This window comes from Dermacentor variabilis, chromosome 5, assembly GCF_050947875.1.
Source record: "Dermacentor variabilis isolate Ectoservices chromosome 5, ASM5094787v1, whole genome shotgun sequence".
Lineage (NCBI taxonomy): Eukaryota > Metazoa > Arthropoda > Arachnida > Ixodida > Ixodidae > Dermacentor > Dermacentor variabilis.
Window position 1 is genome coordinate 29,677,691 of NC_134572.1, and position 26,381 is coordinate 29,704,071.

At 45.0% G+C, this 26,381-nt stretch overlaps 1 protein-coding gene across 7 annotated transcripts in view; it reads right to left on the minus strand.

The window, feature by feature from the left end:
• The window catches only part of LOC142582392 (zinc transporter ZIP12-like), an 81,948-nt gene that overhangs the window by 17,699 nt on the left and 37,868 nt on the right, over nt 1-26,381 (minus strand). For 3 of the 7 annotated variants that reach the window (XM_075692055.1, XM_075692061.1, XM_075692060.1), the window contains exons 2-7: nt 9,886-9,995; nt 5,725-5,916; nt 2,976-3,236; nt 2,384-2,489; nt 1,364-1,459; nt 276-970 (exon numbers count right to left, since the gene is read on the minus strand). In XM_075692055.1, coding sequence (XP_075548170.1) covers nt 276-970; nt 1,364-1,459; nt 2,384-2,489; nt 2,976-3,236; nt 5,725-5,895 — 1,329 coding nt within the window. In that variant the 5' untranslated portion in view covers nt 5,896-5,916; nt 9,886-9,995. Of the gene's footprint in view, nt 1-275; nt 971-1,363; nt 1,460-2,383; nt 2,490-2,975; nt 3,237-5,724; nt 5,917-9,885; nt 9,996-13,879; nt 13,986-15,947; nt 15,991-20,594; nt 21,171-26,381 lie in introns of those variants that run through there. The other 4 variants (XM_075692057.1, XM_075692058.1, XM_075692056.1 and 1 more) reach the window with 4 other exon arrangements.

Consider the following 26,381-nt stretch of genomic DNA (forward strand, 5'->3'; position numbering starts at 1 on the left):
TACCGTGTTTCACGTGAATTCTGGACCTTCCTACTTATTGTTCTCGTTCGTGGGTAGATTGCTACAACACCGCGCTTATTTACGCGCACAGCCACCAATCAAATGCATATGAAGCAGTCGTGGTACAGTCATAAAAAGTTTAACCGATCAATTATTTGATAAAAGTTCGGATAAATTGCCAAGCTGATTAGCCAAACATTGTTCAGCATATCCTAAACATTTCTGGCCAGCTGCGCATGAGTTGTGCTCAGTGGTTGAAGTACAGGCGCGCTTACTTTGGAAGCAGAGCTGTTGTGATTGTGCATGTCATGGTCCGGAACCGGGGGAACACCGCGTCGTCGCCGCCCCACGACGTTTGAACCAGGATGCACTGCGTGTTGGCTTCGAGATGACAGCACTGTGGCACGCCGACTACGAGTGCTCGCTCCATCGTCATGTTCGTGGTCATTATGGCCATCTTGAAGGTGGTGGTGAAGTTTAGTTTCGGGCTGTTCGTGGCTGGCCTCACTGTACTCAGTGGTACTAAGGGTATGACTATCCGTGGGAGTGATTGACGCTGGTGGCGTTGACGTTTGTTCCACTGTGGTAGTATTTCTGGGGTGCTTCTCCTGATGTTTGTGATGATCGGCGCGTCCATGGTGACGGTGTTCATCGTGCTCGTGACCGTCAGCGTGATCATGATCATGTTCATGCTCATGTTCGTGCTCATGGTCGTTATCATGATTATGGTGGCGGTTGCGGTCATGGTCGTGGTCAAGATTGTGACCCTGGTCATGACCATGGTCGTGTTCATGATTGTGGTCGTGTCCATCCTCGTGATCGTAGTCGTGATCATGGTTTTCATGGTCATTTTCGTAGTCATGGTCGTGGTCACTGTGATCATGATCTTCGCTATGCGCATGTTTGTGCTTGTGACCATAAGCAATATCTTCTGATGCTAGGCGTAATTTTTTCAGCAGCCTCTCTAGACCTGCATGTATAGTTTTGGCGTGATCAGTAAGGAAACAATACCCTTTCCTAGTTTTGATTCGCGTCAAGCTCTAACTAAGTTATTTTTAACAATCTGTATTAAAAAACACCGTTTGTTAAGAAAAAATCAGCTTTATTGTCGAGAGTAAAGAAGGCGTCGATCAAAAAAAAAAGGAAATAAGAAAGCCGCGTACTAAACATTAGCATTGCTATGCGATTCTTGTTTTATTCTTTCTGTCAAAAGAGCCTAAAATAACGGGAGCACAGTTCTACACATTGGAAAGTTCAATAAAAAGTGGCTACATTACTCATTCAAGTTTTATCTCCGAAACAAAAACACGGAACATGCTCCACCAAAGCTTACAAGAACGCACTCTGTCAAAGAGAACCTCACCTTGTTGAGTCATTACTTCAGACGTGTTGTCGCCATACCGCCTGAACAGATCTTCAAGAAAATCTGTCACGGCGTCGCCAACCTCGATACAGTGACCTAGAAATAACATGTACATCAGTTAATTTAGGTGTATAGTTTCGTCATCGTTTTTACTAATAAATCATTTTATTGCATTTTCTGTAAAGTAAGTTCAACTGGTGATACCCCTGCATGGTTCAGTCTCCTTTCTCGCGCCTAAAAATTTTTTAGTTTGCTTATTCCTTTCCATGCGTTACACAAAAAAATTCTGCATAATTTTGTATGGCTCTTTAGTAGCTAATATCATTTCTGTCACATTTTTTAGGCTGCAGCTATCGGCAACATTGTGAATGTCCGCCCTCAAATTATATGGCTGCGCCCAGCCGAAAAGGAAGTTATTTATTTTTATGGAGTTCCCGTACAGCTAACCATGTCTTTGCAAACTAGCTTTGACTATTTTCAATTAAAAACTTCTGCATACGAAATCTAAAGTATGGCAATGGCTGCTACTTATATTTGTGTGCACGAGAAAGTGCCTTTCCTTTATTGAGAGGCACCTGTGGACGAGGACAGAGAAGGTGTGCCGGAGTGTTTACAAATGCTGCTGCGGCAAAGTGCACGTGTCCATGACCTGCGAGGTCATCGAGCAGCAATCGACATGGCGTATGAAGGACTATTTTTATTCCGCCGCCGCCTTTTTTTTTTCTGCTGTTAAATCGTTTTTCACTATTATAAAACAGCGAAGCTATCTAAACTCGTTCCCGACCTTCTGATGCCAAACATTTGCAAGAATTCACAAGTAAAATGCAGCTGACGGATGATCATGCTTGCAGGCACATCGGCGTATACGATTTAAAAGGAGTTGAAACGCACAACACGGAACCTATGGTTTCTTTTGTTGAATCTACTAAAAAAGCGATATGCTTTACACGAGGCTGCAATGCCAACAAGATATTTTTGCACATGTGCAAGTCACAGTTTTCCAAGAAAAGGTATGTTTACCCTGTGAAAGATGCGTGATGACTGAAGTAGCTACTTTTTCGACGTACGTCTCCTCGTTCTTCTCGTAGGGCGCTAAGCCGTTGAGTACGTCCTCTGCGGTGAAGCACTGCGGGGAATTAAAAAAGAATGTTTTCACAAAACATGCCTCCTTTTAAAAAGAACCCTTCAAAAAAAAGCAATTGTAGCTGACGAATTTTAGAGCAATTTTTAGCTGTTCGTGTCGTTGCATTTTTCCTATACTTTAGGACGGTGACTGTTTCTCTATTGTTGCAAGTACTCTGACTGGGTTGAAAAGATTGCATGGCAAAGCTACCCCACGGCCTTATCAATCAGCTGCCTTGGAAACACCAAACGTTTCGTCTAGCGCCACTAATTTTCTGATGTAAATATGTACTCCTGTGAGGATCAAAATGACAGTTTCGCAACAGTTACCTTCGGAATAACGAACAGGCCTCGCTATTTCGTTGCGCTCCCTGGAATGCCTTCGCCAGTGGCCAAGTGTTTCCGGAAACAACAAACGCGCCCTTGCCTCTATCATCGCTACAAAAACGGCATGCGCCGCTCGGCAGCGCCGAGAAGTGAAGTCGCGTACCTTGTGTCTGCTGGTGGGCACGTAGACGGCCTTGACGCGTCGCAGTATGTCCTCTAGGCGGGAAAGTCGGCCAGGTGGAGCCAGTTGCAGGGCCGCTCGGCATTGCTCGTACGAGCCACACCGTCCGACGTTGCACGGCTGGCGCATGTCCGACAGTCGCTCCAGCAGGAGAACGCTCATTCGCTCGCGCTGCCGGTCGCCGGCGGCTTCATTTGTGTCGTTCCCGTTAGGTAGATGAGCCATACTGCTGGGAGACAGGCACTGCGGCAAATAAGTCAATTTTAGTGTTATCAGACTAACCACCTATACTGCACAGCACCGAAGGGAAAGAAACAAGGGCCCGCATGCACAGATCTCCTGCGTAGAAGCGTTTTCTCATTGGCCGGCGTTCTAGCGACCACCTCTTGTGATTGCTATTGGCGTGAATGGGGATGATCACCGCTTGTGACAGCCACTCACGAGCGACACTTACGTAAGATTATAAGTTTGTCATTACGACACGATCTATATTCGCGTATTTCTTTCTCAACAAGGTTGAGGCAATTTTCAAGATTTGTCTCGCATCGACAAAATTGCTTTTTTGCGAAATAGCAATTCGTTCTAATCAAGCAATGGCAGACTTATTGTCACAGCGATTCTTTTCCTTAAAATGCCATAACTCTCGTGCGTCAGTAATCACGTCAGCGCTCACGAGTCAGCCGCTCGTAACACCATGCTGTGAACGTACATACTCTCACGTCGGAGTGGAATGTGTAGATCCAAACTATAGAAGGCGCTTTTCATCTACCTCGTTTGCCAACTTGTGTAACATCGGTGGGATTTGGTCACAAACGCTTAATTCTTCAGTTTAAGTGCTTTTAGCCGCCTATTACTTCTTTATCACATTTTGCAGTTTCGCTTTTTATACATCAGCAGTATTCTACATTGTTTCAGTTTGGCATTCCTTCAGGCCTGATAGTGCACATTAGCAGTACACATTATTTCGGCTTCAAGGGCGAGCCTTGCGGCCTCGGCCAAGAAGTTGCGTTTCGATTCATGGCTGTGGATACTGAGAAGTGCAAAGGAAAGACAGGGAGGTTAACCAGAGATTACCTCCGGTTGGCTACCCTATACCGAGAAGGGGCAAAGGGATGCGATAGGTGAGAGAAAAAAATAATGGAAAGAAAGCCCTCCCCCCCCCCACACACACACATATACACACGATAAAAAACTGTTTCTGCGGGCACTATAGTCCAGTCTGCTAAGGCATACATTCCTAATGTTACACAGTGCCGCTGTCCCACCCTACGTTACACAGTGTGCGGTCACAATTTGTCACAAAGTCCCGTGTCCTTTAAGTAACGCAGCAGCGCCTTCATAGCGGATTGCACTGATGTTCACGTACGCCAATTTCCAAGGATGTTGTTTTCAGTTATTGGGCGCTTGTCCAATTGGTCTAAAGTGGCTGAGAGGGCTGCTCCTTCCGGGTTGAAATGAAGGCACTCAAAAAGAAGGTGTGCGATTGTTTCGTTGCACCCGCAGAAGTCACAAAGTGGGCTGTTGGCCATTCCGATAAGAAAAGAGTACGCATTTGAAAATGCTACTCCAAGCCATAGACGGACTAGAAGGGTGCAGTTACGTCGTGGAAGGTCGAGCGGAATACGGAGCTGTAAGTTAGGGTTCAAGGTATGGAGGTGACTTGTGAATTCTAATGAATTCCATTGAACTAATGTTAGGTCACGCGCAAGTGCGGAAAGTTTTTTTTTTTTTTTTTTTTTTTTTTTTGCTGCGGCAACTCTCGAAAGAGGAACGGCAACGCAGTTGACGCCGTCATAGTCAGATCGGGCAGCTGCGTCCACTCGATGATTGCCATGTATGCCACAATGACTAGGCAAGCACTGATATATCGTATCCTTTGTCCCCCATATGATGGTGGCCTTCCCTGATCTCTGCGTCGAGCTACTCATGGGATCCGTGGCGCGTCGGTGGCTAAATACGTAGATATTAGTTGATCTCGTACTATGACAATCGTTGCTGCTGTAGACGCACACTTCGGAAGACCGAGACACGTCGTTGGGGATTGAGCTTGTAGTTCCTGGAGTACACGCAGGTTTGTTTTGCAGGTATTGCCAAGCACAGGGATGCTGTACTTTCCGAAAGTAATTAACAAGTCTTTATAAAGCTGCAGCATTGACCGCACCGATGTGTCCCCCATGGCTGAGCCTTGTGTGCGTATCAACAGATATGATCTACAGGCACTCCGTTCATATGACCGCCTGAAGCAGCTCTATATTTCTCCGGTAGCTAACACAGACAATTGGGGAAAGAAAAAGAATAAATTATGCGGTTTTACGTGCCAAAACCATGACCTGATTATGAAGCACGTCGTAGCGGAGAACTTCAGAAATTTGGACCACCTGGGATTCTTTAACATACACATGAATCTAAGCACGCGGATGTTTTCGCATTTTAACCCCATTAAAATGTGGCCGCCGCGGCTGGGAATCGATCCCACGACCTTGTGCTTAGCAGCCCATCACGATAGCCACTAAGCAAACTACGGCGGATAATCAGGGGAAGAAAGGACTTACCCCATAGTACACTTAAACATACGCATACATACGTGTATGGCCTACGTATGCATTCAGAAACTACGCTGAGAAGTCCACCCGTACACACGGCAATGACAAAGGCACTACTGTGAAATGCTGGTGAATGCAAACATGAGCGATATTTAGACGTGCAGCTGTATTGTGATCAAACTCCTCACCTGTACGCACTCGAAGGCCGAGAGACCCGTGCAGTGCACTCTCTTCTGAAGGCCTCGTGCCAGTCTTTCAACGCCGCCCAGTGGCCGATCCCGCGGTTCCTCGGCAGCTGCCACTGCCAGCAGCAGTGGAAAGGCTATCCACAAAGACCTTTCTCGCAGCATCGCGGGCATCTATTGGCGCTACCTTGACACCTGCAGAGGCATAATGTCTCAAATGTCGTTCTGATCCCGTTTCTTTTAGGAGTTTGACCAACATCCTACTCGACGTTGATGTCTATAACACTATATGAAGCAGAATTTTTAGTTCATGATATGTCAGTGCAACAATTATACAACGAAGGCAACGACAGGCGCTGTCTACCAAATGAAGTTTTAATGCAAACGCATGACCAATATAAGGAATGCGGAATAAACCAAGGCGAGAAAAACGAAAACTAAAAGCAAGCTACGGAGTCCGAAAGTGGGGAATGTATAAGAGGGTTCACACTGGCCCTGCGTTTGCATTTAAGCTTCAGCCTCAGTCACTGCGGCGGCGAGGAGACTATCGAACACGTGCTTTGCCACTGTCCTCAATACAGCGCGCACCGGCTCTCACTAGCGACCGCGTTGGCACGCCTTGACGACAGGCCACTTTCAGAACAGTCAGTTTTGGAATGCCGACATGAACTGTCGTCGCAGCGAAAGTCGGTCAAGGCTTTGTTGACCTTTTTACGTGAGAGTGGCCTATTAGAAAGACTATAATGACCCCATCCCATCCTTTTTCATATTTTTTTCTCACGCTTTTATTTTTGTCCCGCCCTTCTTTCCGTCTTTACTTCCACTTTCCCTTCCCCTAGTGCAAGGTAGCAAACAGGAGGTTTTAACTCTGGTTAACCTCCCTGCCTTTCTCTCATTTGCATCTCTCTCTCTCTCTCTCTCTTTTTGTCTCTCTCTCTCTCAAGCTTCAGTTGATAGGCAGCGCCTGTGATTTTTTTAAATAATAATTCCTTTATTGCCAATAATCAAATCAGTACATTCATACAGGCCTGCCAAAGCCTTTGAAGGCTTGAGCGGCAGCGCCTTGTAGGCAGCAAAACCATACACGGTACATTAATAGACCAGTTATGAGCAGCGAACTCAAGTATAGAACACCAAAAACGGTTAATTAGAATTTATACAGTGTCTATGAAAAGAATTTTCGTTGAGCATAATGAAACATAGAAGTACAGCAATGCGTGTGAACAAAATTACCATGAGATAATGCATAACCATATACCAGACTGACCGTCATGGGGCAAAGGAATTGCGCAATCACATGCACGAACACATGCAATAACGGTAAAAAAAAACGGAACAAGTACGCCTTTACGAACAGATACGCCTTAGCAGTCTTTTTAACTTATATTTCATTTTTGCACAGAAGGTGCTGTGCGGTAATTTATTGAAGTAGGTGGGCACATAGTGGGACCCGAGCTCTGGTGCCGTACCTTGTGGAACAACGTGGCCTCCAAAAGAGGTCCCTGAGCATTAAGCATCGGGAAGATGTGTACGGAACTAGGAATTGACTGGACCAGAAGTATTTTAAAACAACTGTTTGCATTAAAAGATCGTTGAAATTCGGCATCGAAAGTACTTTGAAACGGTCTGTGTCAGCATTCAGGCTCAGATCATAAGATATGTTTTTTTTAAGAGGGAGTGCATTATCGCATTTAATCTGTTGTGCCAGTGGACAGCACAGTGCCCGTAAATTTTTATTCCATACCGGAGTAGATTGTAGCCTAAAGTATGTGTTATTGTTTTCCTTACTGATAAGGCCATGTAGTATCTTATATTGTACAGTAGACAGGATATGGCGCGAAGTTTTTTTACAAACGTAAGCAAGGTGGCTGTTCCAAGAAAGGTCGCTGTCAAGATATAAACCACGATATTTTACAACAGATGAGTACTGTAATGGTCTACAAGAACAAGCTGAACAATTTGAAGAATGCAAAACAAGAGGATACTCTAGGGCTACCTTCGTTAAAGGATTATGGAAGCAGATTAATTGCGTCTTAGATACATTTATAGTAATTAGGTTGTTTCGAAACCAATCCATAGCGTTTGTGGCAGCAGACTGTAAAGAAGCAATCGCATCATGTCTCTTCTATTTCGTCTTTATCTAGTTGTTGCGCTGACAGATTGTGAACGTATATTCTAACTCGACCAGTTCTCGCTATTTGTAACTTAAGTGCCACCGTAGTCGGGCGCAGATGAAGGTCCCAAATGCTCCGCCGCACGAAATTAGAAACAGCAAGTCAATGTCCCGTGCCATAGCTAGGGATGACCACCACTACCAAAGGAGCGAGCTACTACATAAGTGCTCCAAGTATTTCGTTCGTAAGTAAAGTTTGCCATTGACCGTCCGTGTTTGTTAATATGTCGATAATCAGGGTTGACTAGGCATGTTTTTTACGAACAATTCTAGCACAAAGGCTTTTCTTTTTAATATGGTCTTTGGCTTCTGTGCTCATTCTGCGACAAATCCGCAACTATTGCTGTGTTGCTTTAGACGTTATTCTTGCTTTCTTTTTTTGCTTCGATTTGATGCTCCCGCTCTTGGGCAAAGTTACGGGAACGTTTAGAGTGCCATGAAATTTTTAATTCTTGAATCTGGCTGCATACCTCCACTTCTGGCCCTCTACCTACCTAAATATGACGCTTTCTTCTTTTTTCGCTCTATGTTGTTTAGATGAAACACCCCTCAAGTTCGCTTTGCTAACGCCTGCTGATTCTCGGCCTTACCCCAACATTCGGCATGTACCATGTTTCTGAGGGCCTCGTCCTCATTATCATTATCATAATCATCATCATACGTTTCCTGCACCAGCGGCACACCAGAGTCGCTCCTGCGCCCCTCTTCTCTATACAAAGCGCCCTTGGTCGCCTAGATAGCGACCTCCAAAGCTGTAAAGGCACAAAGAGACGATGACAAAAGCCAACGAGAGGAGGTCATATGTGGCCTGGACGGTTGGTTTTGCTTTTATTCCACATTGCGCGTTTTCACTTATCCCAAGCCTGGCGCCTTAACGGACTTAAGCTAGCCTTGGCCCGGCCAACAGGCCCCCTGACAGCTCAACGAAAGGCTATGGCTCAACACACCTGTCGGCAGTAGCGATGACGCCGCCGCAGCGCAGTCGTCTTTATCTTACTCAGATATTTATTATTACAGTAAGGAACCTAAATTAGGCGCGTCTTTGCAGGCCGGTGGCATAGTATGTGGACATTTCCAACATTATCAAAACGTATCACTGGTTCTAGTCGATGTTTCTTAGTGTCGATGCTGCCGCGCCCCATACGTATGCTTTGCTGTCTTGCCTGTGCATTGATTGCCTGAGGGCTGTTGGTTTCCTGGGCATGTTTTCTTCACATACTTGTGTGCGTGCGTGCGTGTGTGTGTGTATGTGCGTGTGTATGTGCGTGTGTGTGCGTGTGTGTGTGTGTGTGTGTGTGTGTGTGTGTGTGTGTGTGTGTGTGTGTGTGTGTGTGCGTGCGTGCGTGCGTGTGCGTGTGCGTGTGTGTGTGTGTGTGTGTGTGTGTGTGTGTGTGTGTGTGTGTGTGTGCAGAACAGCCAAAGTAACAACTGGCAGCATGGCTTATGTTGCTTTCATTTTTCCCTGTCTTTCAATTTTCGTAAAGCATGCCTTAGCGAAATACTTCGGAAGGAAATTGTAATATTCGATGTTCTTCTGTTGGTGGACTAACTAGCCTGACATTTACTATATATTAGCTATCAACTCCCTAAACAACATGTGTATTCTCGTATGCTTTACGGGCAATATGGTGGCTAGACTGTATGCCTCTGGATAGCACCTGGATGCTTGTTGTACGGCGTAATTTGACTGGAACAAGCGAAAAGCTATGACAATAGACGGCCTAACAGAAGGAGATCACTTAATAAATCGTTTACGTGCAATTTTTCTTCTGTTTTGACAATTAAGCCACAGGCCGACTACACGCAACCGGAACCGCGATCTGAATTTTAGTGTTCCATTTGTTTTGAAGGAGCAAAAATACTTTTCTTTCAATTTTGCTCACTGTTTATCAGGATGCAATAAATTCCACTAATTTACTTCTTACGAAGTAAGTACAATTGGCAATGCTGTCAGGAATCTTTCTGCGATAACTTTTTTTTTGCATGCTTACCTCGACCAGTTTCAAACCAGAAGTGAGCATTTCCGGACGCAACTGCGTCGACTGGAGAGGTTTCCGGAGATGCTTGTCCAGACCACTGCACATGTGACTCCCTGCAGAACCTGCGCCACAAAGTTTGCACGTGTCACCAAGTAAATCCCTGGAACGCGCTTTGTCGCTGAATTGTAGTTGACAGAGCTAGGTTATAGAAGTTAAATAGAATGAAAACGCTCTATGCGAAGCGATGCTTTCGTGAAGCGAAATTTAAATGCTACAAAGCTTTTCATCTTACACAACGTGTTCTGCAGCATACCGACTACGTGCCTGCGGGGCAAATTAGCAAGACGCGAAGCCATGAGCACGCGACCCACGTGGTCCACGCGACCACGGATTACATTGTCTCAGGCAACGGCCCACATTTAATTTCGCTATCGCCAAAATCATCCCAGTTTACTGTTATGCTACCTTCGGCATCGTCCCACGTTGCTCGGCAAGAAGATGACTCGTTAGACGCGGCAAATCTCGAAAAATAGGGCGTAGAAGGCTTCGCTTTAATAAAGAACTTGTGCGCTTGAAGGCGTGTACCTGTTGCACTGAGAATCTTTGGGTGCTTTCGTTGTTTAATGGCGTAATTACGTAAAGAACACAAACACCCGCCAGTACATTTGCAGGAGTAGAGCAGATGTGGCTACACATAAGCAGATTCGTTATATTAGTGATGTTTTCTGTGTAAGCTGTTCGGGAAGACAGCAGCAGCAGAAGCAGCAGATGCAGCCAGAGTCAACAAAGTCCGGGAGAGTTTTCCCCCAGAGAGTATTGCCTAAGAAAAAAAAAACCTTTAGGAAGCAGCAACGGTTTCACAATAGGCAGTGCAAAAATGACTATAAGTGACTCGCTTTTTCCGAAATTTTATGTGCCATAATAAAATAAAACAAAGACGCATACCCGAAAAGATGAAAACTTCCTTTCGGAGATTACGACCAAACCAGTTTCTCTATATCAGGGACGTGGAAATGTTTGATATCTGGAATACGAATCTATTCTGTTCGAAAATTAGCTATTTTAAATTGCCGAATAATCATTTCTTTCGAATAGTGGTGCCTGTAGGGATTATTATTATTATTATTATTATTATTATTATTATTATTATTATTATTATTATTATTATTATTATTATTATTATTATTATTATTATTATTAATATTATTATTATTATTATTATTATTATTATTTGTTTTGAACACATATACACATATACACAGTTAACGGGAAAGGGAAAGCGAGGAGCAGGCTGGCAACTGCCACCGGAAGGGGCACAACGCCTGCCTACTCTTTTGAAGGGAGGTGACAGCAACACAGCGAACACAGGAAGAAAGCACCGTTCGCAATGATTCCGCTGTAGGAGAGCTGCGGTTGCTGCACAGAGACACCAGTTCGAGAACCGAAGGTACAGGGCAAATAACTTCAAATTAATAATTCCCAAATATTAAATTAAGATGCTTCGCTTTTAAGATGCTTGTATGGTAATTTATTGTTCGGATTTACTATACGGTCAGTCTCACAATGCTTGCATTTTTTTTAAATAATGTGCGGGGGTGTAAAATTACAATATTCTTTTTCAACGAACCCAACACTGTAGGTGCGTCTGGTGAAGTGCTGTTTCCTTGCTTCAATATTGCAATTTATTTATTTACGATTTGAGAGGTACTGCTCGCCATAACGGGGCCGGAAGCATGAGTGAGTAGTATACAGTTAATGTGAAGTGAGGCAAGAAACAATGCATAAAGTGGACAGAAAACATTGAATCATATGCATCTGAAACAACAGAGAGACATGCAATTTGCAAAATGATTGTTTTGGTGCGCAAAATAACTGAAAGTTGTTATTACTAATTGACAAGTTCTTCAAATGTCCAGATGTCTAATTGCGAGAAGTGTTACATGCATATGCCAAATAAAGTGTATAAACCTCATTTGCAGGGCTTATAATGCCAGGGTAACCCCCGCTTTAGCAACGTCACCACCATCATTTTATTTTATCCCTGAACGAGCTCCACACTGACTTAATACTTCACTCTGTTTAGAAAACACAAAGTATTCGATGTTCGAAAGTCGCTTTTCTCCAATACCTTTATTCGATTCGAATCGCTTCCGTTCGGAAATTTCATCCGAACACTCCTACTATAGGTCTAAGTCAGTGAATGATTTCGTAGATTTACTCAGTTAACATATTTTGTTAGATTGATGTCATTGAGGCGTTCTATAAACAGCGTATTAAATGAAAACTTAAGCGCAGAACTGGAAGCATTTTACACATTACTTGGTATGAGGAGTGATGACTGTGTGTTTTGTATGCACAAATTAGAAATCTCTGCCCCTCACTGATAATTTTCATAGTCGGCTACAACACACCGCCTTCCCATTTCCTTTTCTACAATAAACCAGTTAATTTTGAACTCCGGCTCATAGCTTTACATATACCTATAGAATCTCCTTTAACTCATTGAAAGGCCAAATCGCAGGCATTCCCCTGTCACACGAGCGTGCTAGGGGGTGACGGATATTTAGGAGACCAAACAATGGCAGGCATCTGTGCAAAAAGGAGAGACGAGAACAAACATTACAGGCCATAGGAACACTGGGCTTCCTCTTCGGGGCCGGAAAACGAACTCGGCCTCGACCCCAAGCTGGCGACGCCGCCGTGTTGCACGCGCAACCGATACTTTGAATGCGGTCACGCATGCGGAAATAGATCCACCGTTCTCGTTTCTGCGCTTCCGGAATTTTGCAAGGCCGTCAGAACTAGAAGTGATATGCCGGTGAATGTGACGGTGGGGCAATTGCAGAGCCTTATTTTCCTCTTTTTTCAGCAAACGCCGCAGAATTTTTAACAGCGCGACTCCCGGCTGTCTGCTACATCGGACACGAATTGGTCGTTTTGTGTTACACGCGAGCCAAGTTTGATTTGCCTCAACGACATGGTCACAAGCTACGTGATCGAATCCATTAAACAAACATGAACGAACGATATCCCGGCAGGATGAGAGGTCGGTTAAGTAAGCGCGCGAAATCGTGCAAGAATGTTTAACGGAAACGACCGGCATATGAATAGCAGTGCGTGGCAAGAGAAACGAAAGTACTTTGCGCACGGAAGGAGACAAGATTACGGCGAATACTGACGCACTTATGAAGACACTGAACCATTCACTTCCCCAAGAATACAAATGACCACTGGTGACCGCTGTAGAGATTTATTTCGTGCTCTTATCATGAGTACGAAAGCAGCCGTGTGCAAGATTGTCAATAGTTTCCCGTTTCTATTACTGACTTTCCTCCGCATTTGACTTTAATGAATCTGCTCTTTAAAGTGAAATGTTGCAACCATCAGATTACTGATTACCAGATTACATTATTAGCATAGAATGATGTGCTATGTGCTGCAACAATGCGGCGCGGACATGAAGTTCAAGCGACACCGGTCTTGCATGTCGGAGCTAAAGTAAAACAGCTTCATTTATCAGTGGCTATTTCATAATTCATCATGGAAGCCTTACTCACAAAAACAAAACAGCAGTGCAAGGAAAAAAAGGAAGGCACACGCTAGAGATCTTTTTTAGGCCAAAACAAGAACGCGTCTCGTCACTTTCTTGTAGCCTTCGCGCTCCAGTCACGGCTTCGCAGCGATGGTGACGTTTGCTTGGCAAACATAGGCCTTCGTATGGAGGTGCAGTTATCGGTTCACTCCCGAAACCTGCACGTTTCTGCAATGCGCCTAGAGAGTACTACTTAATAAAAAAAGAGGGTTTTTCGCTCAGAATCTCGAAAACCTACGTGTAAGCCTGTGAATGGCACAGTGCGACTGAACAAGAAAGGCAATTTTCCCGTAGCGAAGACATGGCGCTGGCTGGGATTAACATTATTATCCCTCAGCATCCGCAAGCGTCCGTGTGCCATGGCTACGCGCTTCAACACTGCCCCTAGACGTTCGCTCGTCAAGCTCCACTTACTTGAGGGCGGCGTCGCGATACCTGGCGGCGCGCCTTGGTTGTGGCCGAGCGAGACGAGGCACCTGTGGAGGCACCAGCGTGCGCCCGAGATGTGCGACGCGTGCGGAGCGCGGCGCCGGCGGCACGGAAGCGAGCGCGCAGACCTCGCGGAAGCCGAGAGCGCAGCGAGCACGTGCTGCGGGCCTTTGAACACGGACGGCGACGTAAACCAGTTCGTCCAATTGCTGGACTGGACGGTGCTGCAGTTAGTTGCCGCCCGCTGGCGAAACATGGCCGTTAATCAAAGCAACGCAAGTTTTCGCGCACGGTCAGGCATATTCTCTCGTGAGAGCTACTTCGCACGAGGAAAACTCGCGCGCACTGCTTTGGAGAACCACGTCGGACCCCCATCAAGGAAACTTGCCCACAATAGCCGCAAATGGGAAGGAAACAAGGCGTCTCCTCCGCGTGCGTGCGCATCGGATCACGCACGCTACTCGGAGAGATTTTGAGCTCGTTGCATTGTTGTAGCCTACAGAACTAAGGACCAAAGCGGTAAAGGCACGCGTTTCACGCCATTGTGAAAGTCGCTGCTGTCACCTGTTCACAACAGTGCCGGCCTGCCCCTTGTCGTATATCCAAGTGCTGTAGTTCGTGGTAAGGGATTGACGCGAATATCGTGAGATTCGAGTGAGTGTAGTTTCAACACGGATGTCCCACATTACACATGTCAATTTGCTGCTTCTATATTTCTTGTCCGACACTCCTCATAATATTCCCTTTTCTTAGTAAAAGCTGCGTAACAGATCAGTTGCAGTAGAGCTATCACCCTTATTCTGCGCTGTCATTATTTACTCAGCCATCCGGACGTTGCCGTTTGTTGATAAACACGTGATGCCCTTCTAATCTTCAGAAGTATACAGCAAATAACTTTCGCCCATATGCTGCCATCATTATCATCCCAATCATATTAATGTCCACTGCACAATGAAAGCGCCTCCGAGCGATATCCAATCCCCCGTGAATTGCGTCATCCGTATCTACTTCTTTAATGAAAGTAAAATACCGGAAATTCGGCGAAAGATGGTGCCGGCTGCCTGACAATGATAGGTAGCAGAAACAGCACACACGATAGATAATGAAAATGTGAAACATTGTTCAAAATATCTCACATAATGGAAAAATGCTGACACAGCAACACCACCGTTCGTGGAGGAAGAAAAAGGCTATAACACCACACGAACGACGCAAGTATAGACAACCAATGTGAACATAAATTAAAAATTTACATCTACAGTTGTCTTCATTCCTTACTCGCAAATTTTATAATTTCATAACACAACCTAATCGTTCGTCTTCGTCCGTTCTTTTCGAAGAAATTCTAATATTTTAATAGAAAAATCGGTTACCCGCTCTACGCCTTACACGACCTGCTCAAGTCGACATTTTGTGCGTGCGTGCGTGCGTGCGTGCGTGCGTGCGTGCGTGCGTGCGTGCGTGCGTGCGTGCGTGCGTGCGTGCGTGCGTGCGTGCACGTGCTTAACTCAAAACGCTAGTGTTCTTTGTGATCGACGCATGCCGGCGCGAGGAAAAACCCGCCGCACAGAAGCGGGGCGGCGCCACTGACCTTGCCCATGCCTGTCGCAATCAACGAAAGCTGCCTCTGCACCTGCGCATGCTGGAGGAGCACAGAGGCTCTCGACAAGGGTGGCGGAAATCGCGGATTGCCCCGTTGTTTACGCCGATACGTTGCAACAGTAATGAAACAGTGGCGCGGGGCACCTACGTGCGTCAGCACTACAGTTCAGAATCGAACGGGAGAAATACAAGCAGGCGAACGTCGTGTACGAGGACAGGAAAAAGAACTCTCTTGTATCCGAATCGGTTTTGATTCCGAAGACAGGTAGGCATTATGCAAGCCTTCGTAAGCGGTTCCACTGGCAAGGACGTTGCGCAAGCTGACTGATGGCGTGAAATGAGACTTCTTTGTCTAGCTCCCTTCCTCTGGCACGTTTTTCTACGACATAAGCACCTTTCTTGTTCGCAGACTACACCGGAAAGTTCGTAGCGGCAACTGTTTTATACGCACCTTTTGCACATTCAGCCACGGCAGAAAGGCCACTAGCGGACGGCTACAAAAAAGAGCACAATGAAATCGTGAATTGCTTTTCTGCCCTGCGTATAAATAATAAACCCGGTGGTAGCCACAAGAGCAAGGCATCAGACCCTTCACGTAATTCTTTTCTATTTTTTTGTTTGTTAGAATACCATTTGTGAAGCGCATACCTGAATAACCTTTCCGCTTGGTCCGCAATCAGGCTCAAAGATTTATGTCGGCGTCCAGTTTCTGACACGCGGTGTGCGCATCGCTCGCCACAGTTGCGCTTTGATACAGCCACACTTATTTACTCCTACGTATATTTTCCCACTGAGCACAGCACGCCTATGCAAATCTGTGCTCCATTGCGCTGCACCAATTTTTCGATTCATTCTGCCACCCACTCACTCCTAATAAGAGGAAAATTTACTTTGAGAGCTTCTATCTAAACACATAAATCGCAACTTGGCGGGGTACGGGGTTCATGCCATTAAACCCTAACAAATGTAAAATCACGACATTGTACCGCTTACGCATCGTAACACGCCATACCTACCACCTTAAATCAGTCCTCGTTGAACACACACCTTCATACAAGTATCTAGGTGTTCACCTGAACCCTTCACGATCACAAGTAGCGCACATTGAAACTAACTGCCCTGAAGGTTCGCGCATGCTCGAGTACTTGCAACGTAACCTTCGCAAAGCCTCTCCAAAGATGAAGAAACTTGCGCACCTAACGTACATCCGACCCAACTCGAATAGACGTCAACTGTCTGACACTCACCTTAAGTGTACCTCGCCTTCCACCTAGAAGTGACTCAGGGCCAAGCCACCCGATTCGTTGCATGGGGCAATCTAGAGCTACACAGCTAAAAGGCGCGCTCGACCTTCCATCAATTGCATCACTTTGTCTCATATCTCCGAGTACGCCTCCTTCAGTTCTGCTACTACCACCCGCTTTCAAGGTATGCTTTGCTAAAACCGCCTTTGCGAGCTCCTACTCCCCGAAATCATATCCTACCCTTAACGCGCATCCCTGGTCGAACATGACAAATTACAAATTTATTCTTTCCACACTCAGCAGCCTTAGGGAATACTAGTGTTTTCTTACCATTGTTGTTCGTACCCGATAACTTTCTTGGTACTTTTATTAGGTTTTCTTTTTACTTGTATATTTATATGTTCAGATGAGCAATGAAAGCATGTAGTCAAGCCTCTCCTTATGTAATGCCTTCAGGTTTTTAAAGTGAGATAAATGAAATTAAAGAAATGAAAATGCATAAATTATTCTACTGAGAACCCACAAAACAAATTTTAATGAGGTTGCGTTCGAAACAAAAGCCTGCAATCTCGATGGTTTCATTCGCTGTTCTCCTATGAAGTGTTGTGACCCTCAAAGGGCTGTCGTCAGCCACGTGCGAAAGATTTGGGAAGTCCTTATCGCAGTGGCTTCGTCTGAGTGTCCTGCGTCAAATCGATTAGGTAATGTGTTTACGACATACAGAAGTGCTCTATCACGTACCGCTGATTCTTTCATTCTTTCGCGAAGGAAATGTAACGCAAAAGAATACCAAGCAATCTGTTCATGACGGCATATCTCGACTGCCACTAAGGGAATGCTTGCAATGCAATCTTGACTCCTTGTCTTGTCCAGTATTTCTTAGTGTGTTTTATCACCTGCACGTCTTGCGGGCTCTTGAGCTCTATGTCAGTAAATTACCAGCGGCTGCTTCGGAGTAAACATGTTTCAGCTTACATCCACCTGCAGACATACTTCATCATTTCACTTCCTGTGTGTCAAGTCAGGAAAATACTGTAGGTGAATGCATTTACACCTTTTGTTCTGCACATACCTGCTAAGCTGTCCAATGTGAACATTTCAGTGTTCCACAAATGATTATGCAGACGCAGCTGTTAAATCGGTGTAAGTAGACAATGTCCACGAGAGCATTTAATTCGGTGCGGGAAGTCTATTTTCAGATTAGGGAATGAATTTTTTGACTGAATGGCTTGTTGGCGCCGATTCAACAACTCGAGTGGAAAGAAAGAGACATCACGCATGGCTCAAAGAGATGTGGGGTCATCCCGAGTACACATGAAAAGTTGGCCTCCTCGAAGATAGTCTGCAAGCCACGTGTAAAGCCGTCCTCCGGACGTAGCCACAACTCAACGTCGCCCCTCGTGTGGACTTTCTGTGTCCTCTACAGGGCAACGATTCTCGTTTCCTCTTGGTCGAGCGACATCCACTACGCCCGCAGAGCTAAATGGCATTAAGGAGGCCCTTGTATATGTACTTCGATAGCAGCGGTCAAAAACATGGGTGATGTTCACGGATTCTAAAGCAGTCCTACCAAGTATGTGGAACAGACACAAGCAATGTAATAACCAGCCCGCAGCATTTGGGATTGCTTATCTTCACCACAAGGCTGAGATTGCTGAGCATGGCATCACGTTCATGTGGATACGTGGCCTGCCGGTATCCTGTCATAAACTGCTCTAATCGGAAAACTTCAAAAGATCCCCCGTTTCATATAGAAAACGAAAAAAAGCTGATGAAACTGTCCTAAATGAACTCCAATACCGACGTTACATAAGAATATTTTTACCAACGCCGACGCTTTGAACAAGGCAAAAACATATGGATATAAAGAAAAAGATTGCCTCTGAAATCTTCCGCTTCCCCAAGATAACCTTCTGCGTTATATTCACACAGAAGTGAGATCCAAAATTCCGCGACCACTTCCTTGAGGCTTAGAGACGTTGCACCATCCCTTTCGACTGAACGTGGCATACACGAACCTCATACGCGAACTGCATACACGAACCGCATACACGAACCTCTGCACCTCATATCACTAATTGAAGGAAAATGAAAGTAGACGAAAAGACAACTCCGTGCCTATGGAAGCCAAACCTGCATTTTCCGGATTACGCGTATTTTTCACAGTACAGTAACATTCACAGTTGCTATTAGCTACCGTTATGCCCAGTTACTCTTTCTTGTTGACACTTTGATTCACGCTCTGTGCCTTTAGAATGTAACTCGGTTGTATTATGTTTCTCCTTTTTCTTTTTCGCCGTCCTATTTTCTCTCCATCTTTAGAAGCAGGTGGTCGTTCTGTCTGTTCGGAAGCAGTTGTCAAACTGTCTTCAAATTCTTCATGTTCTTATTTAATAATCAAAACGATATAAGAATCGTAGTTCAAATGAAAGAGTATCGATTAAAAACTAGTACCTGATTCCTCCTGATTCTACAAAACAACTAAATAGATGCTGTGAGTGTATTGCCCTGAGGATTCTTTTCGAATAACATTCTCAACGTACCTTACCATGACAAATGTGGAAATTCAAATCATAATTCAAAGGAATATGCTGGTATGTATGCAAAATCTCGAGGCAGGGCTTCATGTACCGATGATAACTCAAGATCAACTTTTGTTACTTGAATTAAAACTCGTTATGTCGATTTGGAATTTCAAACGTCGAATGCGGAACTTTCGCATAAGTCAACCATGCGGCTTGTGGTCACGGTTGAGCCTAAGTCGCCATCGTAACGTCATTGTTGGGGAAAGCAAGCGCTTGTGATTGGATCAAATATTCTACAGGAAATGCTCGACACAAAACGTGATGTCGTGATCACAGAGCTGCCTAAGCAGACGCCAATTATTTTTTAAGGTTTTGCAATAGCTTTAACAACGTTGCGACTTGCATGCGAATGAAACTGAGGCCGCAAGTGAAGGTAAAGTGAAAAGTCGATCAAACTGCAATCAGCTCATATTGAGAAGACTCTACAGCTGGCCTTTAACAGGAACATTTTGTTAACTTACAGAGCCGTGAGAAAAAACACAAATGACTAGATCTTCGTAGTTGTGCTTTTTATGAGGCTAAATTAAACCAATGTGCCACCACAGCGAGAGTCCTCCTCATGCCATACACTAAAAAAACACGTGTGTGATTCACCAAAACGGTTACTCCAACTGGCATATATTTCCGTCGGACGGCGAATAAAAGTGAAATCAGGTACTACACAGCCTCCGACAGCAGCTGCCAAAGTATGGGCTAACGGTACGAGCTTGAAAAACGCTATACATGCCTGCAAAGGGCCACTTTGCGCATTGAATACTCAATTCTCCTGGGTAGTTATTATCATTGTATATCTCATTGTACCATGTCAACATATATTTCTGGGACCTAGTACTTTGAAGAGATTGTGGAAACAAATTCATTGCGGTTTCTTGGAGCTGGGCACATAAAATGTTATGGCTAAATATTGTCACGTTTTTTTTTCTAGACTGTAAGTACTGCGTGAGTTATGTCCTTCTTCTGTTCTATGCAGCGTAAAGCGATTCCCGAAGTGAACGCGAAAGAGCATTCTAGCTGTTTCACCAAAATATTTTGAACACAAACATATTTGAAGTAGGCGTAGAACATTGCATCCTATCACACATCATTTCTCAAAGTCTGCAAAGATCCACTGCCGGACTCATTTCCTTTTACTCATTAGGATTTGCAGAAGTCAGTTCGCGATAGCAAAGCTAATGCAGTATAAGAACAAGTTCTCCAAGTATACAGCAACATGTAAAACAAGCAGAGCAACAAGTTATCTTCAAAATAATTTCAATCCACTACACGAACCTTCAGATGCGAGCGGATGATCAGGTGAAACTTGAACTGTGGGTCATAGTAGCAGATGCCAAAGGCTCAGTCCTGCAACGACTGCGACTGTGTTTGGACTCCCCTGGGTGATGTCAGCAATCCAGCGAGACTAGTCTTCTGCAAGTGAACGTGCATTATTTGTCTAAGCGGATGCCAACTAGACCGGCCTCCTGAATTCCACCTGCAATGCGCAAGAAACAATGTTCGATAGAGTGGGACGTCGACCGTCTGGTGCTATTTCAACGCTGTATCTCATCTAGGGTATCACCAAACAGCGTGGTCTTGAAGAAAAAAAACAGAATGCTGCGAAGTGATGGAGAGTGGTATGGCGGGGGTAAACTGAATTTGCACGCTCTGCCACAAGCCGAAGCCATACCATTCTGTCGCAATCGTCAAACCGTTGTCGAGGGTTTGCTATCAACCTCGTATCGAACCGAGCATAGATCCGTTTGGCAACGAAAGCTGTCTTGGGAGAAGAGGTCCCGTTTCCCTTTCTGCTCGCGTTCCGTCTCCACAGCAGCTGCAGCCATCAGCCCTCCGCTCACTTTCTCTGCTCACGCACGAAGCAAAGAAGCGTCGTGCCGGTCCGGCGTGGCCTCTCAAGGCGGAAAGCGCTCGGTTCCTGAAGGAGAGTGCGCCTCGACAAAACCGTGGGCAGACGGCGATGAAGGCCGGTTCTTGAGCGTAAACAGGGCTCACTCACTACTCCTTCGATGCTGTTGATGAGGCTGAGAAATTTGGCGGATACTAAATATAGCCTCCGGTGGAATAATGCGCACGTCGCGTGGCAGCCTTGAAAAGAGCCGGCCACTCTTCCTCTTCTCGAGGTGCGTGCTTTCTTGGTCGCTGCCAGAAGGATAGCTGCTCATATAATTCCTTCTAGTACTTTCCAAGTGCTAAATGGAAGTTTCGAGCAGTGATTCCTGTATGCCTGTATCGAAGAAACATTTTCAGAAGTGGTCAATTTCAATTCGACCATTGATTTATAATGGCACCTGACATGCTTGCCGACTACCCTTCTTAGGCGGCCAGCATGTTATCTGCTGAGCAGGCTGCTGTGAAAAAGCTTAATGAAAATAATCTATTTTTGTCGCCTGTGTCATGTATACTTCTGCATCCCCCCTAACTGTCCGAAAGGCTTAACATCACCTTATGCTTCTTACCCGTTCATTCTTTGTGTAGGACATTTCTTTACGCTATCACATAACTGTTGTAAACTGTGCTTGTCGCTTTCACCTCCACATTCAGTTTACACTCGCCTTCTGTCAGTGCTTCGCCTGTTCTCATTACTTAGCAATACCGCCCTCCTATCTTCACTTCTTAACAACTGATCAAATAATTGTCCAATCACCCACCCTCCTTCAGCTTGAATTACTCCAAGTCAAAGTCAGCTCGAAATAGAAGCAAATAAAAGTAAACCACCAATTCATTAACGAATCCGGCGAAAGCACGTCTTGGACGCCTTTTTGTAAGCGACTTAGAGCCAGGGAGTCTTGCATTAAGCAGGCGTCTTTTGGCAAACCGATGGTTACCTTAAATCGCACACTCATTTGCCAGGTCAATCATTGCTAGTTAGCATCGAGCGCCTCCTTGGCGCTGAGCAATGAAAAACCATGATATAAGCTAAACTGTCATGTGGCAGTTTTTTTTCTGAAAAATAAAATATGCTATCCTTATGCTCCTAAACATTTTTTTAAAGATTTTGTCATCTATAGCGGTAACCGCATTAGATGGCGTCTTACTTTACAATATTGCCACGAGGGTTGGCTGTCATCACCGCGAGGCTAGTCAAGCAGTACGGGGGGATTTATTTATGGAATAATATTTTGATCGTCCGAAGCTAGATTTCTCTATAGCTGAGCACTCGCAACAAAAAAGTGCGGAACGCACTTTTTTGTATAGCACACAAAGTGACACAAAGTACACAAAGCACACAAACTAGCACTGGCAACACGGAGGACATCAACAAATGCAATAGACGCGAGGATAAGTTATTATTCTGCACTGACAGCGCTGGACAAAGTCAGTCACAGGCGCGATGCATGGGAGCACATTCCTTCCGCAGTGTTGATGCCATGCGGCGCTCTCGTTTGTCAAACTCGCCTTGTCTGTGCGAGACAACCTCGTTGCACGCTTATCCTTTGACTGGCTGCAGGCAGACTCGTTGCAATTCAGTTCGCCCGTCCCGCTCTCCACACTCAGCCTAGATTTCGGGGCCATTCAGCCGCGAAAGCCGCCCACGTGTCTGACGCTGGCGCGTGACGCTCGTACACCGTCGCAGTGTCAAGGTTCAGTGAACGATGAGACCAGCCATTGCATTGCCGATAGTGCCTCCGGCGCGACGGTGAAAGTGTGACGTCGTACAGAACTTAAACCATCGCGGCATATCGGTTCGCCGTCTGAGACCAGCTCATTCAGCGGAGGAACAGAGTTGTCTTCTCCACTTGCCTTGCGTGTGAATCTTAGAACGGAAAATGAGTTCACGACTTTCCGAGACATTATTTATTGTGAATGCCATTTAATGTGTATAACTAGGGGCGCATTTATGTTATTTGAGTACCAATAGTTTCCTCGATGCAAATGTCCTTTCTGTTAGCTGCAGTCTTTGACAATGCCAATATTTATATGCCGTCTGTTTCCAATCGGATCATTGTACTTTGTTCGTGCTTAACTTCTCCTTCGTTTCTTACCCCTGAGTTAATAAACCTTATTCGCTTAACCTGAGAGCTGAAAACACAAAATCCTTATAATGACAGTAAACAGAAATAAAGGTCCCTGCCATAACGTCCCCACCTCTCCCTCCTCGCACAATCTTATAAGATTGTGCGATATATATATTGGCCCACAAATCTGTTATTGATCGCATATTACGTCAAAAAAGACATTGCAGTTTTCCCAAAAGTACGCAGCAATTATTGTGAGCGATAGCTAATCATTATTACGAGCAGTAAGATTCGCTTGCAAATAAAAGAAAACATTCTCGCGTACGCCTGAAGTGTCTGCTTTGCAGTAACTTCGCTTTTCTACATCCTGCCTCTGGCTTCTCAGATTGCTTCATTTATTTATTTCCCACTAAGTGGTGGCCTCATATAATCTTGTGCACCGTAGCTTGCATACAACCGTTGCCTTGTCAACTCTGCCACTCTTAGCTCTCGTAAATCTAGGATTTCGTAGTCGTGTTTAATTGAAACACGAAAAAAGCCGGCAGATCCCCCATCCTGCAGGTATCGATGTTATGTGAAGCAGTGTGGGGGAGCCTACAAAGTTAACGAAACGATCATGAGAGCACCAAGACGTAGGTGGCTGTTTCATAACCTACATGACAAGCATGTCATGACCTATCATTTATGTTCGTCATACACTCTTGTCACACTATGCTAATTTTGGTACATACGAAGACGTAGGCGGCAGTTTCATGAACTACATAATACGCATGTCATGAGTCGTGACATTCATGTCCTTATCTATCATTTATGTTCGTCATGCACTCTTGTCGTGCTTTGCCAATTTTGGTACATACCAAGTTAACAAAACGATCATGAGAGCACCAAGACGTAGGCGGCTGTCAAAGTACTGTCAAAGTGGCACATTTTTGCCAAGAAATGCTTCACATTTAAAAGAAATTAAGCGAGTCCAATGCACATGCTGAAGGTTCTGTCAAGCGAAGCTTTCGGCAAGGGGTTACTTAAATGCCATAAAACGGAATGAGATGCGTACAGTTCTCTTTATTCACACCTACACAACGTGTAATTTCATGCAATATTTATCTTTACTCTAATACTTACTCTTACTTTACTTTAATATTTCCCAGTACCGGTCAGAACTTTAATGTGAAGCCATATTTATGTTCATTCGCGGGACTGTTTACAACCTAAGCTGAAATTCAAACAGCAGTTCATGCGAATGCGCACTGTGAGACGTCGATGCAGAGTTGTTTGTTACCGCTTCACGAAAGCTTCGTTTCACAGAGATTCCAACGTGTACGTTGGATCTGCATAAATTTTTTAAAAGTGATTGCTTCTTTAATCACTTTAAACGTTTGTTTTATAGCTTCTATGACCACATGGTGATGATTATGATTGACAGTTGATGTTACGACAGTTATATATATGCAAAACTCTGCCAGCGCACAGCGTAGTTCCCGTAAGTAAACCGGTGTAAACAAAATGAAAAAAGGGGAAAATATGTCACGCCTGCCTTTCTAATTTTCGGCAATCGCTATCGAACACAGAAGTTTGTTTAGCTCGGAATCCGCGAGTGCCGGCCCTGTCCTACATTGGCAGCGTTGCCTATATGCTATCGGCGGCGCATGCAGGCGATCGACCGCCCAACACCCCTCCCCACTTTCCCAAACCTTTGGCAAATGAAAGGTATTCCGATTCGATGTGTTATTATCGACGACTCGGTTGGTTTGCCTCCTACCTAAGGTTGCCTGATTACTTTCGCCGTCTTTATTTACACAGACACGCCGGAAAGGTGGTAACAGCGAGCGGCGTCCGCGTGCCGCGAGTGCGCGCTTTCTTGCCTCTGCGGTTGCGTGCGCAGAAAATTCATTTGGCGCCGGGAGAACGCGCGCGTCCTTGACAGCATTTTTGTTGAGTAGAAGGGCCACAGGGCCACACATCAACACTACGAACTAGTTTATTCAAGAAATTTCAGTGGTTAACTGCTTAATACGCATAACGCTGTTGGCACACATCTGTTGTTTGTGTAATTACACTTGCTTTTGCTAGTTTTGTCCTTTCTCTAGTTACTGTCCGACTGTTTTAATACAATATCAATAGTTCGCGTAATGATAGCTACAACGGTTAAGTCTACTTTCCATGCGCATGAAAAAAGTTGGCTTGACTTTGCACGCAATTCCGTTTTATCTGCTTTTTCCCGAGCTTCTCCTATTACTCTTACATTTCGCTTGTAGAGAGTTCCGAAATAACTTCTAAAAACTCGTTATGAAATCACAAGCGCAATGGCGGCCATGATGAGGACAATTCCCGCTTTGTCTTCGGTGTTTAATTTATAAATCGTTGGTAGAACATCTTCTTAAACATATGGAATTGCACTACACGCACGATAATTGTGCGGATTATAACGACCGTGCTTTAAATTATGTAATAGAAAGAATAGTTAACACAATTAATCAGGACAGTTAGTTTCAATCCCCATAGAAGATAAACTAAGCGTGCTCGGAATGTTCGCCATGCCCAAGCTTTTGTACTTCATAGCAATTACATGCTATTGCTAGAATAGTAAGTACAAGGTCCCAGTAAACAAGGACGTCACACTACGAGAGACAATATGCTATGCCAAACCGCATGCTCTTTCGCGCTACTGTAAGAATACGCGAAGCTTCTGTGCACCAGCTGCATTTAACGAGCTTGATGATGACCTCTGCTGCAGTAATGGTAAAAAGGTGACGTTAGAAAATATTAGAAACTGTTGCGCGTCAAATGCATGTGGAGTGGAGGGGAGATGGCGCGCCGATTACACGGTCGCGCAAGACAGAACGCGAAGGGTGCCCCGCAGATTGCAGCGGACCTCCTCCACGAGCGTGTCTGCGCCTGCGATATAACAGTTGGGTACAGTGGTCGAGCGCTGCCGCCGATTCGAGATTCGAACCGAACCATCCCTGCCGGATCCGGGCACGGTCCTGGGTTGTCCCCCCCAGTATAGATTACCTGAACTATTCCCTGAAATGACAAATTTGGGGTGTTTTGCTCACAACATATAACTCTTTCTGTATTCTCTGTATGTATTTATGTATTTTTT